Source organism: Periophthalmus magnuspinnatus, chromosome 7 (genome assembly GCF_009829125.3).
Source record: "Periophthalmus magnuspinnatus isolate fPerMag1 chromosome 7, fPerMag1.2.pri, whole genome shotgun sequence".
Classification (NCBI taxonomy): Eukaryota; Metazoa; Chordata; class Actinopteri; order Gobiiformes; family Gobiidae; genus Periophthalmus; species Periophthalmus magnuspinnatus.
This window is the reverse complement of record NC_047132.1, coordinates 16,479,364-16,493,667: the sequence shown is the minus strand read 5'-3', so window position 1 is coordinate 16,493,667 and position 14,304 is coordinate 16,479,364. Positions and strand designations below refer to the sequence as shown.

General features: G+C 35.8%; 1 protein-coding gene across 2 annotated transcripts in view; it reads right to left on the bottom strand.

Moving 5' to 3' along the window:
- Positions 1-2,500: 2,500 nt before the first annotated feature.
- The window catches only part of osbpl2b (oxysterol binding protein-like 2b), a 49,546-nt gene continuing 37,742 nt past the window's right edge, over positions 2,501-14,304 (bottom strand). The window contains exons 6-14 of one of the 2 annotated variants that reach the window (XM_055223222.1): positions 14,168-14,265; positions 13,008-13,190; positions 12,591-12,698; positions 11,585-11,674; positions 11,393-11,513; positions 10,204-10,326; positions 9,933-10,056; positions 9,364-9,454; positions 2,501-8,527 (exon numbers count right to left, since the gene is read on the bottom strand). In XM_055223222.1, coding sequence (XP_055079197.1) covers positions 8,425-8,527; positions 9,364-9,454; positions 9,933-10,056; positions 10,204-10,326; positions 11,393-11,513; positions 11,585-11,674; positions 12,591-12,698; positions 13,008-13,190; positions 14,168-14,265 — 1,041 coding nt within the window. In that variant the 3' untranslated portion in view covers positions 2,501-8,424. The remainder of the gene's footprint in view (positions 8,528-9,363; positions 9,455-9,932; positions 10,057-10,203; positions 10,327-11,392; positions 11,514-11,584; positions 11,675-12,590; positions 12,699-13,007; positions 13,191-14,167; positions 14,266-14,304) is intronic. The other variant, XM_033969894.2, reaches the window with a different exon arrangement.

Here is a 14,304-nt window from a genome sequence, read left to right as displayed (position 1 = left end):
CTCGTGTATGTTCTGTGTATCCTGTAAATGGGTGTAGTAGACCTGGTGCATCATGCCATGTAATGTGATGAATGACAAATAAGACAATACATTTCAATCAGGAAAATAAAAGACATATACAGAAAGCAACAGCGTGTCTACTTGTATTTTATATCATTTGTTTATTTAATGGAAAGTGTGACTGAGCTTTAGTTTCAATTGTCAAAATACTTAAAAACACAAATGTTAACCCCACAATAGTTTTATATAGATGAAAATATTACTACAGGTGGCGCTATCAGGCTAAGTTACAGGTCAGATCAGTGGAGACGTGACTCAATATGCAGTAAGAATTGATTGTGGGTTTTTTTTTTTTGCAGGAATAAAAAATGCAAGGTAGGTGATGCACAGAGTACTTTTAAAGCAAAATGTCTGTGTTAAGTGTAGCTTCCACATCACATTTTACTTTACCTGAACAAAATAAAGGTCATTTTCTCTTGCTAGACCATAAATGTGTCATAATCTAATATAATAAGTTCATAATAACAAAGGCAAAATGTTATTGTTACTGCCTTTATAGTCTGTAAGTTATTAGCGTCCGTTGCAGAATCAGTGGCTAAACAAAAGGCAGAAAGAGGTAATCTAGTTTATTTGAGTACACCATGGGACCTTGGAGTTTGCATGTTCTCCCTGTGCTGGAGTTTGTTTCCTCTTGCACTCTGTAATCACCACCTGCTCCTGACAGGTTGCCCCTTAAACCTAGTAGCCTAGTTGGCAGTTGTTAAAATAGTTCCCCTGTGAGGCGCTAAAGTGTTTGGAGGAAATAAATTCTGAACAAGATTCAATTGTAGAGCTATATACGGCTTTTGAACTACACAACCGCTTCTTAAAATGATGTAATATATTCATTTAATTGTTTGCTTTTATCTCAGATGTGTGAAAAGACTAAATTAGACAATGAACAAATGAGTAAATCAGGGGGAAAAAAAAGCCTTAAAAATGTAAAATGTAACTTTTTTGGTGGAAGGAACTGCATTTATTCAGTTGCAGTGTTCTGTTTTTTAATTAATGCTTAAAATACGTTTCGACATTTAATTAGAATAAACAGTGTTACATTTACAGACTGTAGCTTGTCTGATCTGATGTTCTGAGCTCACACTGCCCCCCTGTGGTAAAATCCATACAGTTTTTGAGGTCTACATATTCATGGGCTTCAGCTTCCTGTTATCTGCGAAATTCTGAGGACTTTTCATCACTGAAAACAGGATATTTTGTTTATTGGCAATTGCTATGGCAATGTTTTTTTTTTTTTTTTTTTATCATTCTCTATCATAGATACTCACATCACACGGAATCTAATGCGTCATATCATTGACTATTATCAGTCTATAATATACAGGCTTACATTTCAGATGTGAAAATACATTTTTACCAATATGAAATGATGTATGTAACATGACAGGTGGATCAGTGCAGCGTCTGCAGTGATGCGGTCGCTGTATCAGACTGTTGTCAAAAAGAAGGAGTTGAGTCGAAAGGCAAAGCTCTCGATTTACCGGTCAATCTACGTTCCTACCCTCACCTATGGTCATGAGCTCTGGGTAATGTCTGAAAGGACAAGATTGTGGATACAAGTGGTCGAAATGAGTTTCCTCTGCAGGTTGGGTGGGCGTTCCCTTTGAGATAAGGTGAGGAGCTCAGTCACACGGGAGGAGCTTCGAGTAGAGCCGCTGCTCCTCTGTGTTGAGAGGAGCCAGCTAAGGTGGCTCGGGTATCTGCTCAGGATGCCCCCTGGACGGGCATATCCTGCAGGGAGGAGGCCTCTGGGAAGACCTAGGACACACTGGAGGGACATTGTCTCTCGGCTTGCCTGGGAACACCTCGGAATCCTCCCAAAAGAGTTGGAGGAAGTGTGTGTGGACAGGGAAGTCTGGGCCTCCTGCTGAAACTGCTGCCTCTACGACCCCAGTAAAGCAGAAGAAAATGGATGGATGGTATGTAAAATTTCAATCTGAGGTGCATGTTACAAGGTTTTGTCTTGAATTCTTTTCATGGGAGTAATAAATAAATAAATAAATAAATAAATAGAGGTCAACTCAAATTTTATTTACATACAATTGCCAAGAATCTACCATTTTGGAAACCCAAAATTCCTTCTAATTTTTGTGAACATCATAACATTTAAACAGACCTAATGCAGAATTTGTGTATTTGGATGACTTAAACATAATGAGATACATATTACTCCTTTGTTTAAAAATGCGCCAGCGCCCCCTGCAAAGTGCTAATGGAGCAGACACATTTATCTCCAACATGACAGTGGCAGTATTGAAACAAATATCAAATCAGGATTGATATGCAGCTCTCCAACTACAGCACCCTCGTGAGGGCCATTCATCACTTTTTTATTGTTTTTTACAATCATTTATCAAACCTGTGATCCATTAGTCAAGTGTTAGAAATGACTTTATTAACAATAAAACAAAGGACACAAGCTAAAAAGTTTTTTTTTAGTTTTTTTTTTATTAGTAGACATTTCCCCATTCATTAATCTCCTAAGCCGTCCACAGTACAGTCCCCCACCTCAAAATAAAACATCTGGTACAATGTTCCCACCAAAATGTTTTAAATACTATAAAAATAAATCAATTGCACAAAATAATATGTTATTTCACTTGTAATTACCTCTGTGCAACTCGGGTACACTTAACATCGACATGATACAGTTCACATACAGCGAGGACAGACGAGGGCGTTTTGTTTTAAGAAGTTAGAAACATTCAAATCTCATTATGTTTTGCCCTTTCTGCCAATAACACACTTTTTTAAATTATAATTATTTATTATAATAATGGTCATTAGTGTGGCAACAGTCCCAACCTCCTCATCTCCATGTGCTGCTTTGCCTAGAATGTCACACAGTATGGCATTAAACGCATCGACCTGTTGGTGTCATCTGCTTTTCTCCATGGAGGTAAAGTCACATGTCAGATCTGTGGAGGTGATCCCATAATAAGTAACAGTGTGGAACAGTCCAGGCAAAGCAGGAACATCGTCATGGAAACAAGCAAGTAGCAGATTCCCACCAGAAAAGCTACATGGGGTACCTTTAATTTCATTTTAGTACATTTTATGAGCTACCAATCCACTTTAAAGTAAATTTGTGTAGTTAAAAAAGCCAATTTAAGAATTTTTGGGGATTGGATTGAAAACTATTGAGTATTTTGCAGTAGACTTTGTTATGGTTACGGTTTTGTCGTTATTATAGTGACTGCATTGCAAACTTTCAACTTTTCAACTTTTCAAAATGAAATCCTTCTACTTATGAACTATAAAGCACATTTGTTCATTTCGGAAGTAGCGTTTAACATTTTAACATTTTAAGACGTTACCAAAGAAAAAAGGACAAGCATTTCATTCATAAAACCTTATAAATAATAGAATTTAAAAAGGAATGGCAATAAACAAAACAGGCACTACGCGTAACAGAAGATTTCAACGACGTTTGTAGTGAGTTTTGACCAGGTCGTAAGGCTACAGCATCAAGACAGTTGCATAGAGTGACACTCAAATCAACACATGAAGGTTCTGGCTGCCAAAAATAACTCATAATTATCAGTTTTAACGGCATGTATTGAGAAATTGTTCACATGGCACAAGCAACTTTTGTTAAAGAGGGGGTGTTACACTTCTATGGGGAATTAATTGCTAATACATTACATATTTAGATCACTGTGTCCTGCTAATGAAACTACTACACATCGAATTAGGTTTGTGAAGTTGTAGCGTATTGTATTGTATCCTGCTTTTGTACAATTATGAAAAAAATGCTGTGTGAGAGCATGGATGAAGTGAGCTCGTGGACTGAGCATTGGACAGAATCACACTGTAGCCCGGAAGAGATCGCTAGATTACTCAAACATGCATGGATATTTAAAACCTGTTCAGGTATGTTTTTGAAAAGGGAACAACGTTATAACATGGTGGAAAGCTCCAAAAAGTCGATTTTGCATAAATCCCCCTCTTTAAACAATATTTTTAGTAACAAGTGTGATTGACTTTTAAGTACTTACATATAGCAATAGGTACATTTGTATTACTAAAGGTTACAAATTATTACGAGGTATCCACAATTAGTTAAATTCTTATCACAATTAAAGCCACTTTTGGCAATTTTCAAATATTTTTTATTTTTATTTTTTTTAGCAAAGTTGCTGACATTGTATGGGCTGGATGAATAACTTGTGGCAGCATACTTTTTTATATATATATATTTGGACACAAATTAATTTAGTGGGACAAAGACAAGTGTGAAAGACATTCCATCCATCATTCAATACATTCTCATATTAAGGGTAATTGCTCTGTATGAGTCTGTTTATATGTTTAGCTTGGTTGAGCTACACATAATTATGTATCAGTACTGTACTACTGTTTAAATCTTTACAATGAAATTAACGGTGTCACATGGTAGAAGTTAGAACTGCATGTTACAGATAATTTGGGGATTTACAATGAATCAGTGTCAAAGCACACTTTGAGTGGTTGCAACGAGCACTACAAACATGTTTTTAAATTTGTGTAATTCTAGTATTAGCTTAGCACTTCATATTTCAGCCTTCTCTCAAATATTAATTCTCCTGGACATGTTTAATTATTTAAAGGCCCTGTACCCAATTTTCCCCATGTATCTGAGCTAAATTTGTCTTGCCTACACATATATTTTATAAGCAGCTCTTGTGGTCAAAATAAGTCTGCTGCGTGCTGTCTGCATCTAATTATAAAGCATTTAATTGTCCAATAATCAGAAAGCGAGTGTTAGCATACTAGTTGCTGTTAGCTTTACCGTCATGGCAAAACTCCACTCTGGTCAATGAAAGTGGTGAAAAGCACAAAAAACTTACTGCAGTAAATAATTAGGATGTGCAAAATGGGATGTTACTTGCTTAAGGCAAGTGAGAAATAACTTTGTTTCTTTTTTTGTTTTGTTTTTTAGTTCAATTTAAATGGATTGCAGTGGTACAAACAACTAGTGTATTAGAGTCAAAAATCAGGTACAGCGCCTTTAAATCCATCCAATACTTCAATATTAGTTTTAACGCATTTGTTAAAGGGCCCATATTATGCCATTTTGTGGTTATAATGTCATTTCCTCAACAAAAACGGCTGTGTTTCATTTCATTCACACATGTTTAACAAGTCCAGGTATGTTTTTGAGGAGGTAACAGCATTACAACATGGCTAAGAGCTGCCATGCCATTTTGCACAATATAGGACCTTTAAGGATTGCTGTATTATCATTTGACAATGGCATAATAAAAATATATATGTATGGGGATATTCATTATGTAAATATCACGCAATTAGTTTATGCTAGGGCTGAATTTTGTTTCCAGAATATGTAACTTTACCTTTAGCCATTGCTTCTTTACGGGCAAGTCATACTATACAGGTCTCTGTAAACATACACATTCAAATATAGTACATGACCTGGAAAGTAAAACAACAAATGACATTACGAGATGGGAAACTTTCATTACAAATCCTGCCATTTTAAGGGAGTATTTTTAAACACGAGTCCTGCTCAGTGAAGCCAGCACCATCTACAGTCTATATTGTCTTAAAACACTGAAGCTAAAGCTAGAGTCATGGATCCGCTAAGGACTTTACATTACAGGGTTAGCATTAGCGTCGACATTCATCCAGGTGTTTATATTAAGAGTTAATGCAGTTTTGCCATTGGCCCATTCTGTACAATATTTTACATATGCTAGGATGATATTTACTAGCTTAGTATTTGAATAGTTGTGGACAGTGAATAGTAGTGGACAAAAGCAGAACTTGTAAACTTCAACAAAGCAATAATAAACTAATTAATTAACTCACAGATGAATAATTGGGGGATATTTAAGCACTAGAACGTAGAAGGGTCAAAGACACTCCTTGTAAATTAGCCCTGGAAGTCAAATCATAATATTCTGAATTCAAATCATCTGAAAAAGACCCTATTTCCAAAGTGTGCGGTTAGCATGCTAGTTGTTAGTTACACCGTGGCATCAAAAACCCGATCTGGTCTCTGAAAGTTGCAGTGAATAAGTGGGATGTTCAAAATGCATAAAGTAAAAGAGGAATAATGTTAGATCACTGCAAACTGTTTAAAATGAACTAGTTCTGGTTTTCACAGTTTTTTAAAGAGTACAAATCAGGTACAATACTTTTAACTAATCAAAAAACATAATTTGAGATGTATAATTTGTATTTTTTTAATCGAAGTAACAATCTACTGCTATTATATACTTGTCCACCTCTATTTACTGCCCATGTGTATAGGTCTGTCACGATAAATACTATATCGACATCATCATTTTTGGGGGTCAGTATTTATTGTGGTACCTTTTCTTTGTACTAGTGGAAAATATCTGGTACGTTTTCTGTACTATAGGAGATTTCAGCAGTAGATGGTGGAATTATGAACTTCTATGACTCATTATAGACACTAATTATTTTAGTGTTGCATTTTCTTTTTTAAATTTATTTGTTGGAGTTCATATTTTTTAACAATTTTGTACATTTAGTTTATCGTCTACATTTAGTCGCACTTCAAAATGTGTTATCGTGACAGGCCTACATGTGTCGTCATTCTCCACTCGCTCCTATAGTTAATATGGCTTCAGGTGTCTGTACAAGTTTACACATGAACAAATGTATTCACAGAGACATTCATGGGATTATTTTAAGTTTATGGACAATTTTTCCAATTTTAACCAAAGAAAAATCATTATATTAAGCATTTCGCTTTTTAAAATTCACTTTAGTCATCTACACACTTGCAGTCCTTGATGCACTGTACTATGTTTTAGAGTTGGACTATAGACTTTGAAGTAGAGGACATCTTTGTTACAGACTGTAGTGTTGCTGGTAAGTTATCAATGTCCATTTTACCATCTTCTTTCTTCACTTAATTTCAGCAAAGCAGTGTAGTGAAGGGTGGGCTAGAAATCTGACACCAATCAGGTAAAACATTCTACTGCCACCATTCATTGATAAAGTACAACAGGTAGTCCCTATGAGTGGATTTGAACACTTGTGGTAGCTAGACGACTAGGTTTAGAAATAGTTTTGTTCAGATCTTGTTGGGTATTTCAGACCTCGTATAGTTCTAGGTTAGTCCTGGTTTAGTCCTGGTTTAGTCCTGGTTTAGTCCTGGTTTAGTCCAACCTTAGTCCTGGTTTAGTCCAACCTTAGTCCTGGTTTAGTCCAACCTTAGTCCTGGTTTAGTCCAACCTTAGTCCTGGTTTAGTCCAACCTTAGTCCTGGTTTATTCTTACTTTAGTCCTACTTTAGTCCTACTTTAGTCCTACTTTAGTCCTACTTTAGTCTTATTTTAGTCTTATTTTAGTCTTATTTTAGTCTTATTTTAGTCTTATTTTAGTCTTATTTTAGTCTTATTTTAGTCTTATTTTAGTCTTATTTTAGTCTTATTTTAGTCTTATTTTAGTCTTATTTTAGTCTTATTTTAGTCTTACTTTAGTCTTACTTTAGTCTTACTTTAGTCTTACTTTAGTCTTACTTTAGTCTTACTTTAGTCTTACTTTAGTCTTATTTTAGTCTTATTTTAGTCTTATTTTAGTCTTATTTTAGTCTTATTTTAGTCTTATTTTAGTCTTATTTTAGTCTTATTTTAGTCTTATTTTAGTCTTACTTTAGTCTTACTTTAGTCTTACTTTAGTCTTACTTTAGTCTTACTTTAGTCTTACTTTGTTTAGTCCTGGTTTACAGCTCTTGTGGGGTGTTCTTGGTCTGTATTTCTCAGGTGCACTTGAGACTTGGATTAGACCTGGATTAGCTCTTGTGTCTTTGTGTTCTTGGCCTGTAGTGATCAACATTTATCAGAGGTACTTGAGACCTGATTTAGTCCTAGCTCAGTCGTGGCTTAGTCCTTGTTTAGTGTTGGATTAGTTTCATCTCCCCTGGGGGATCTTCAGTCTTCAACTGTTTTGGGTGGTAGGTATCTATCAGAAGAATATTCAACCTAGATTGGTCCCGATTAGGAACGGCATAAGAACTGGACATAATTTATAGCAAATAAATTGTGTTGTTCAGGTCACAGTTTATATTTGTTTTATCTACGGTAATATTTCTGCTGTCATAGTAGCTCTGTTAAGTTAAATATCAGTTTAAGTCAAGTCGTTATAATGTAATACCTGATTGGTTCTTTTTCAGCAAATCCATTCAGTTGATTCCCAGTGTTGACCATATGACGGAGTATCTTGACTGGACTTTTAACCCTTTGTCTTTCATTGCCGCTGGTTAAAATGAGAATTGTGCTGTAGAAGTTCAGAGATGTAGTTTTGATGAAGAATGCTTGAATTATTATCATTCATTAATTTTAGAACACGTCTGTCCCAGAGCAGACATTAGTAAGAGGGGGTTAGGGGTAAAATCTCAGTAAATGTCAGGGAGATCCTGGTAGTTCCTGCTGAAGTACCCTCCAGAGTAGATCCAGTCCTGGTTGTTTGTGTACGGGTTTGTGCCCATCTGGAACCACCTGTGAAGAAAAGACACATGTATAATACAAAAGTACAATAGGTTTAGATTTATTTGTATTAATGAGGACAATATTACAATAATTTAAGTATTTCTGTACAATTAATCAAATTTTAAACCATATTGGGATTTTCAAATTGTCAATGATCAATTTTGGGCTTTACAAATTAACAGTATCCTCTGTCAGTAAAAAACTATTTCTGTTTTTGTGTTGAATCTCTTGTTTAAACATTTGAAATTAAAGTGGGTGTACAGTATCCATTTTTCCCGTTGAATTTTGCTGCAGTACAGATGTATATAAACAGCTCTTGAAGTAAAAAAAAAAAAAAAGTCAGCTGTGTGTGGTCTGCATCTAATTAAGTGAAGTATAACTTTGTACTTTTGTTGATAGAAAAGTTTTACTTGAAGCCATTTTTGTTCCATGTGGTTCAATAAGGAAAAGTGTTAATCACAACAAACTGCAAAGAAATGCAAATGTTAAATACTGACCTGCTCTCCATCTCTCACAATAGGAACTTCACCATGTTATGACATTACATAAATAAGCAGCACTAGTGGAACATAATCTATAACAAATGTGCTAGGGAATCACTGTATATCACATTTGTCCACTAAAGGAAAGGATTAAGAACAATTTTATTTTCATTTTGAGATTAATACTAAGGCTTGACTGTAATGACTGTATGGGGAGACAGACGTGACACAATCTGTCTGACATTTCAGTGATCTGATGAGTGGCAAGATGTTCAATCTGATCTGATTAATTGGATTTCTTCACACCTGTGCGGGTTTTGGCAGTTATGTAAATGTAAATGTACAAATTGATACTGCACATACCTGGTGGACCAGTCCTCTTCATTCTTGTTCCTCTCTTTTCGAGCGCCCCTCTGTTTCTCCTCCAAACGCTCCTTCTCTCTGCTGGCTTCATCTGGAACAAAACAACATATATACATTTAGGAATTGAAGATTAATATGAATGTATTGCAAGTGGAGTTTGTAGCTTTGTTTTAAATTGGGATAACTCCAAGCAGGCTAATCTCAAATTCTTTCATAATATTGCTTAGGAGTTCAAAACTAGCGTTGTAAAAAAATTGAGAGAGCTGGTGAGATTTTTTCTTGGATATAGTATCTAAAGTTATCTGACAAAACAATATTACTGATTACAATAGAATAGAAATTATGACTTTATGTACTGCAACCCATTCATGTTCTTAAACTGATAATGCCTAAAAAAAAATATGAAAAGTAATCTGATAACTTTTTAAATGTAGTATCAAGGCATGCACCACTAGATGGCAGCACTGTATCAGTAATGTATATTCAGTCTCTACAAGTTGATGTGAGAATTTTCGAATTTTCTCAATTATGATTGCAAAATCTAATATCTACAAATTATTTATTGTTACCCATGTTGCCGTTCTCCATGGCTCTGATGTCTGGTCTGAAGCGACAGTCAGTTGGAGCTAAAATGGCCTCCATCCCTGGCTCCAGCTCATTCAAAGCCATTGCAAAGTTGGTGAAGTTGTACATCTGTAAAAAGATCAAGAATGTAGATTTTGTGAGCTAATAAAAGGTTAATTAAAAAAACAAACCAATTGAAATGACTGAGAAATTAAGCGACACCACACAAAATATAGAAGCTAGTGACAAAATCTGTCTGTTATGTATAGTACTGACTGTAGCAGAGTGTGGGGGTCTGGAGTCTATCCTCCAGAGCAGAGTGCTTCCTGGGACCACAGCCACAGTCTCCTGCACCTCGGGCATGTCATCTGCATCATCATCTGCCCCCTCCGGCTCGTCCTGACAGGCACAAACACAGTCAGTTTCTCTCTGAGGTACTCCAATATATATCTTTAGTTTATATACTGTGCCTACCATTTCAAAAATAACATATAGACATATAGATAACAATTGGTATTAGCAATTAACAGTTTGTAGGGGTAGAATACTACGAGGCTTGAATAGACTTTATCCTCCCAGTCACTACATGTGATCACCCCTCCATGGGGTGGGACTATGTAAGTGATTACTTCCTCCCACTCCTCATATGTGCTTTAACTGTATTTGACATAACTTGAAAATGTAAATATAAAATTTACTTTTATGAGCATTTAGCCACAAAATAATCTTCCTTCCTTCATCATTACAGAATTACTCAAAGTTGCTTGAATCAATTAAAATATAACTTTGAGTGTATTACTCTCCTGCATTCAAGGCTGGAGCATTCAGAAAATGTCTGTTTTCACTTAACCCATATCTCCACCCACTGTTCTGTACTAACTTACGATTGTTTAAAACATTCAGACTCTGGTCATGTACATAGGGTTCAAAAATGTCACATAGCCATTATTCAAATATAACAAGCCAATTAAATTTCTTACGATAAAGAGGCGGAGCCTATCACATCTACATTTAAACAGTAAGTCAATCAACCCGTTTCTTTTTCTATTTCCACAATATATTGTCTTATTATTTACTTATTTATTACTTATTTCTTTCTCATTCTCCTTCTCAACACAGTTATGTCATTTAGAAAAAAATAAATATATATTAATTTAAATAAAAGTCTGACACACTTCTGTAAAGTTAAAGTGGAACTAAACACTAAACCCACTTTGCTGCTACTAAACTGTGTATATGATGTTTTAACAGCATCTATCGATCCTTGTTATTTTTTGGCAACTTAAGTACAAACTAGGTAAATCTGCAGCAAAAATGCCTATATCTAAGTTTGTGCTTGTGCTTGTGCAATTTCAAGTGGTTGGTGACATCACAAAAGACTAAATGTGATTAAAGGTGTTTCTGATTACAAACACCTGGCTGCAGGAGGTTTAGGTGGTTAATCCCACTTTAGGTAAACACTTACATTTTTGCTCTTCTTGTTGTCTCCCTTCTTCTCAGATTTCTTGTGAGCGTCGTATGTCTGAGCGTCCACACTCCACATGCATTCGGTCCACTTCCCATAGATGACGCAGTGCTTCTTTTTACTGCAGACAAAGAAAATGGTGTCAGATATTTTGTGTTGAATACAGTTTGAAATGTAACCCAGCGCTTGTACCTCTTGTCCAGGATGTATCCTTCTACTTTGTGCAGCTCTTTTCCAAACATCCCGCAAGGTTTAAAGTTTAGTACACACTTGTCTCCAGTGCTAAAAGAGAATTAATCAAATATTAACAACACAAATTTGCAGGGGTGGAGATGAACTCATTACAATTACTCATGTCACTGTAATGACATTTTCAAACTTGTAATAGCACATGTAATTAGCCACATTTTCACAGGTGTTACTGAGTTCAGCACATTGTCCCAGAGACATCGGTCACTACCATCTCTGCTCCTCTCTATATCCACAAACACTAACAGCACTGCATCACCTGCTCTTATTTACGAGGGCTCAAAGAATGCATGAATTGTGGTTTAGAAATGGCGTTGTGCTTTTAAAATTGCAACTAGTAACTAAAAGTTGAGTAAGTAAGCAGTACACTGAGTAATACTGAGTAGTAGTTTTATGTGTAATTCAGACTAAAATACGTCTTTACCATGAGTGGGTTTGCATCTCCACAAACCTGACTCCTATTTGGCCTAAAAGCTTGTCTCTAGGCCTTTCACGATAATTACTATATGAACTTATGATTAAATACAGTATATGAAAGCTGGAGCAATATTTTTGGGGGTCAATACGAACATTTTCTTTGCACTATTAGGAAACGTTTGGTTGGTTACAAGATAAAATATAAGCTGTAAAAGAGCCTTAGGTTATTGTGTCAGTGACATAAATTAGTTGCAATATTATTGGTTATCGTCAATAGCAGCAATATATCACACTTCAAAATTTGCTATTGTGACATGCCAACTCGTTTCCATGGAAATGTTGTTCCTTTGGCCAAAATCTTATACACTATGGCATACAATGTATGTGTTTAAAGATATTTCTATAAACTCATGTAGGTGACGTACCACCTACAGAAAGTACTTATTCTTGTAACCGAGTACATTTTAGCCCTGCAACTGCACTTTTACTTCAGTACAAATTCTAAGTACTAATCACTATAGGTACTCCTCACCTGTGATTGACAATCTCTACTGTCCCATACTGTTCTATCCACAGTTTGCCCAGGATGATGTTGTGAACACAGCAGTACGGGTTACTCCAAGTGTACGCCTCATTATGCCTGAAACATAAGGGAAACATATATATTTGTTATTGTAGGACTCGACTGAAAAATTAACTACATTGACAACATGTGAAAAAAGCTCTGATTAAAATACAAGCATTTATTTTGTGGCATTTTTGTGGATAAAGAAGAGTAATTAGTATTACTCGGTATTGGATCAAAATAAAAATCACTGGTCTCTCTCTTTACTATATTATTTATTTTACTTTCATGTTTTTTATTTATTGAGAGCAAACCATTCACAATCAGTCACTGCAAGTACTTTGATTCTAAGAAGTTTATTTTGAATTTGCGTGTGGTGCAGACCTGAGCAGCTCTAGAGTGATGGTGCCTTTGGGCTCGGCCTCCACGCTCTTGCCCCAGAACTTGAGTTTGGGGTAGATGGATCCATGGAAGACGAAGTCCCCGGTGAGGCTCTCTGCGTGGAAGGCACTGATGGGAGGGTGGTGTGAGACCTGCTCAGAGATCAACCGGTAACCCTGCTCCTCTCTGAAAAACAAAACACAAGTGCTTAGATCAACTCACTGTGGTTTATTACATTGAAGTGTTGTTGAAGCCGTTTTACAGAGAAAGCTGTTGTGGGTGGGGAATTATTGTTTTTCATGAATATCACTTGAGATCAAAGACATGCATTAAACATTTGCGGTGCATTCATTATTTAAGAGTAATAGAAAAGTTGATGCAATCAGAGTCTGGATTCGGGAGCATCCGACCATGTTCATTATAACTAATGCCAAGACTTGAATTAAGATCAGCTCAAGGCAACACCAAGATCATCTTTTTGAAAGTACTGTAGAACTCAGAGTACCTTTAAATTTTACATTTCATCTTTACTTATTGAGTACGCAAGTAATACTCAATAAGTAAGTGATTTATTTAATACCTGCAGCTCCATCCACTGGTGGGCAAGTGAGATTCTGGATATGTTTTTGCTCTAGCTTTTTTATAACGAGAAAGAAATACAACTTCATTCCTTGCAAAAGTTAATTATAAAAGTTAATTTAAAAAAGCTTTAATTAAGTAAAAGTTCAATTTAAATGAGCATGTTTAAAACAGGTAAATATTTTAATTAATTTGAATAAACTTTTTCAAGGATTAATGGTGTGCAGGATTCTTTCGTTTTAAGTTTGTTGGGTTGCTCCTTTTCATCCAGCGCAGTCACGGTTACATTGATGTGCTCCTTTCTCTGGCTTTTGAAAATGTTCTTAATCTTAACACAAACACACTTATGACCAATTTAAACAGAACACTGCCACGCTGGTGCCAAAATGTGTTGGTTTTGTTTGTAGTGTTCAATGAAATATCAGACCAACATGCAATCAATTTAAATGCCATGCAAAAGTGGAAATATAAACGGTATTTCACCATCCATAAAAATTGCATAGCTTATCATGTGACCCTAACACAGACTGTTTTGAAGATTTATCGCTGCAAACCATAACAACTTTATTCCATTAATAAATCACCTGACAAGTTCATACGTCTCGCCCAGAAGGGGGTTGAACGGTTTTCCAGTCCTGTCCCACTGCGACGCCACGGCCGACACAGCAAAGGCAGCTACAGCCTGGAAAATCAAACGTGCACTTTTACAAACCATGTGTAG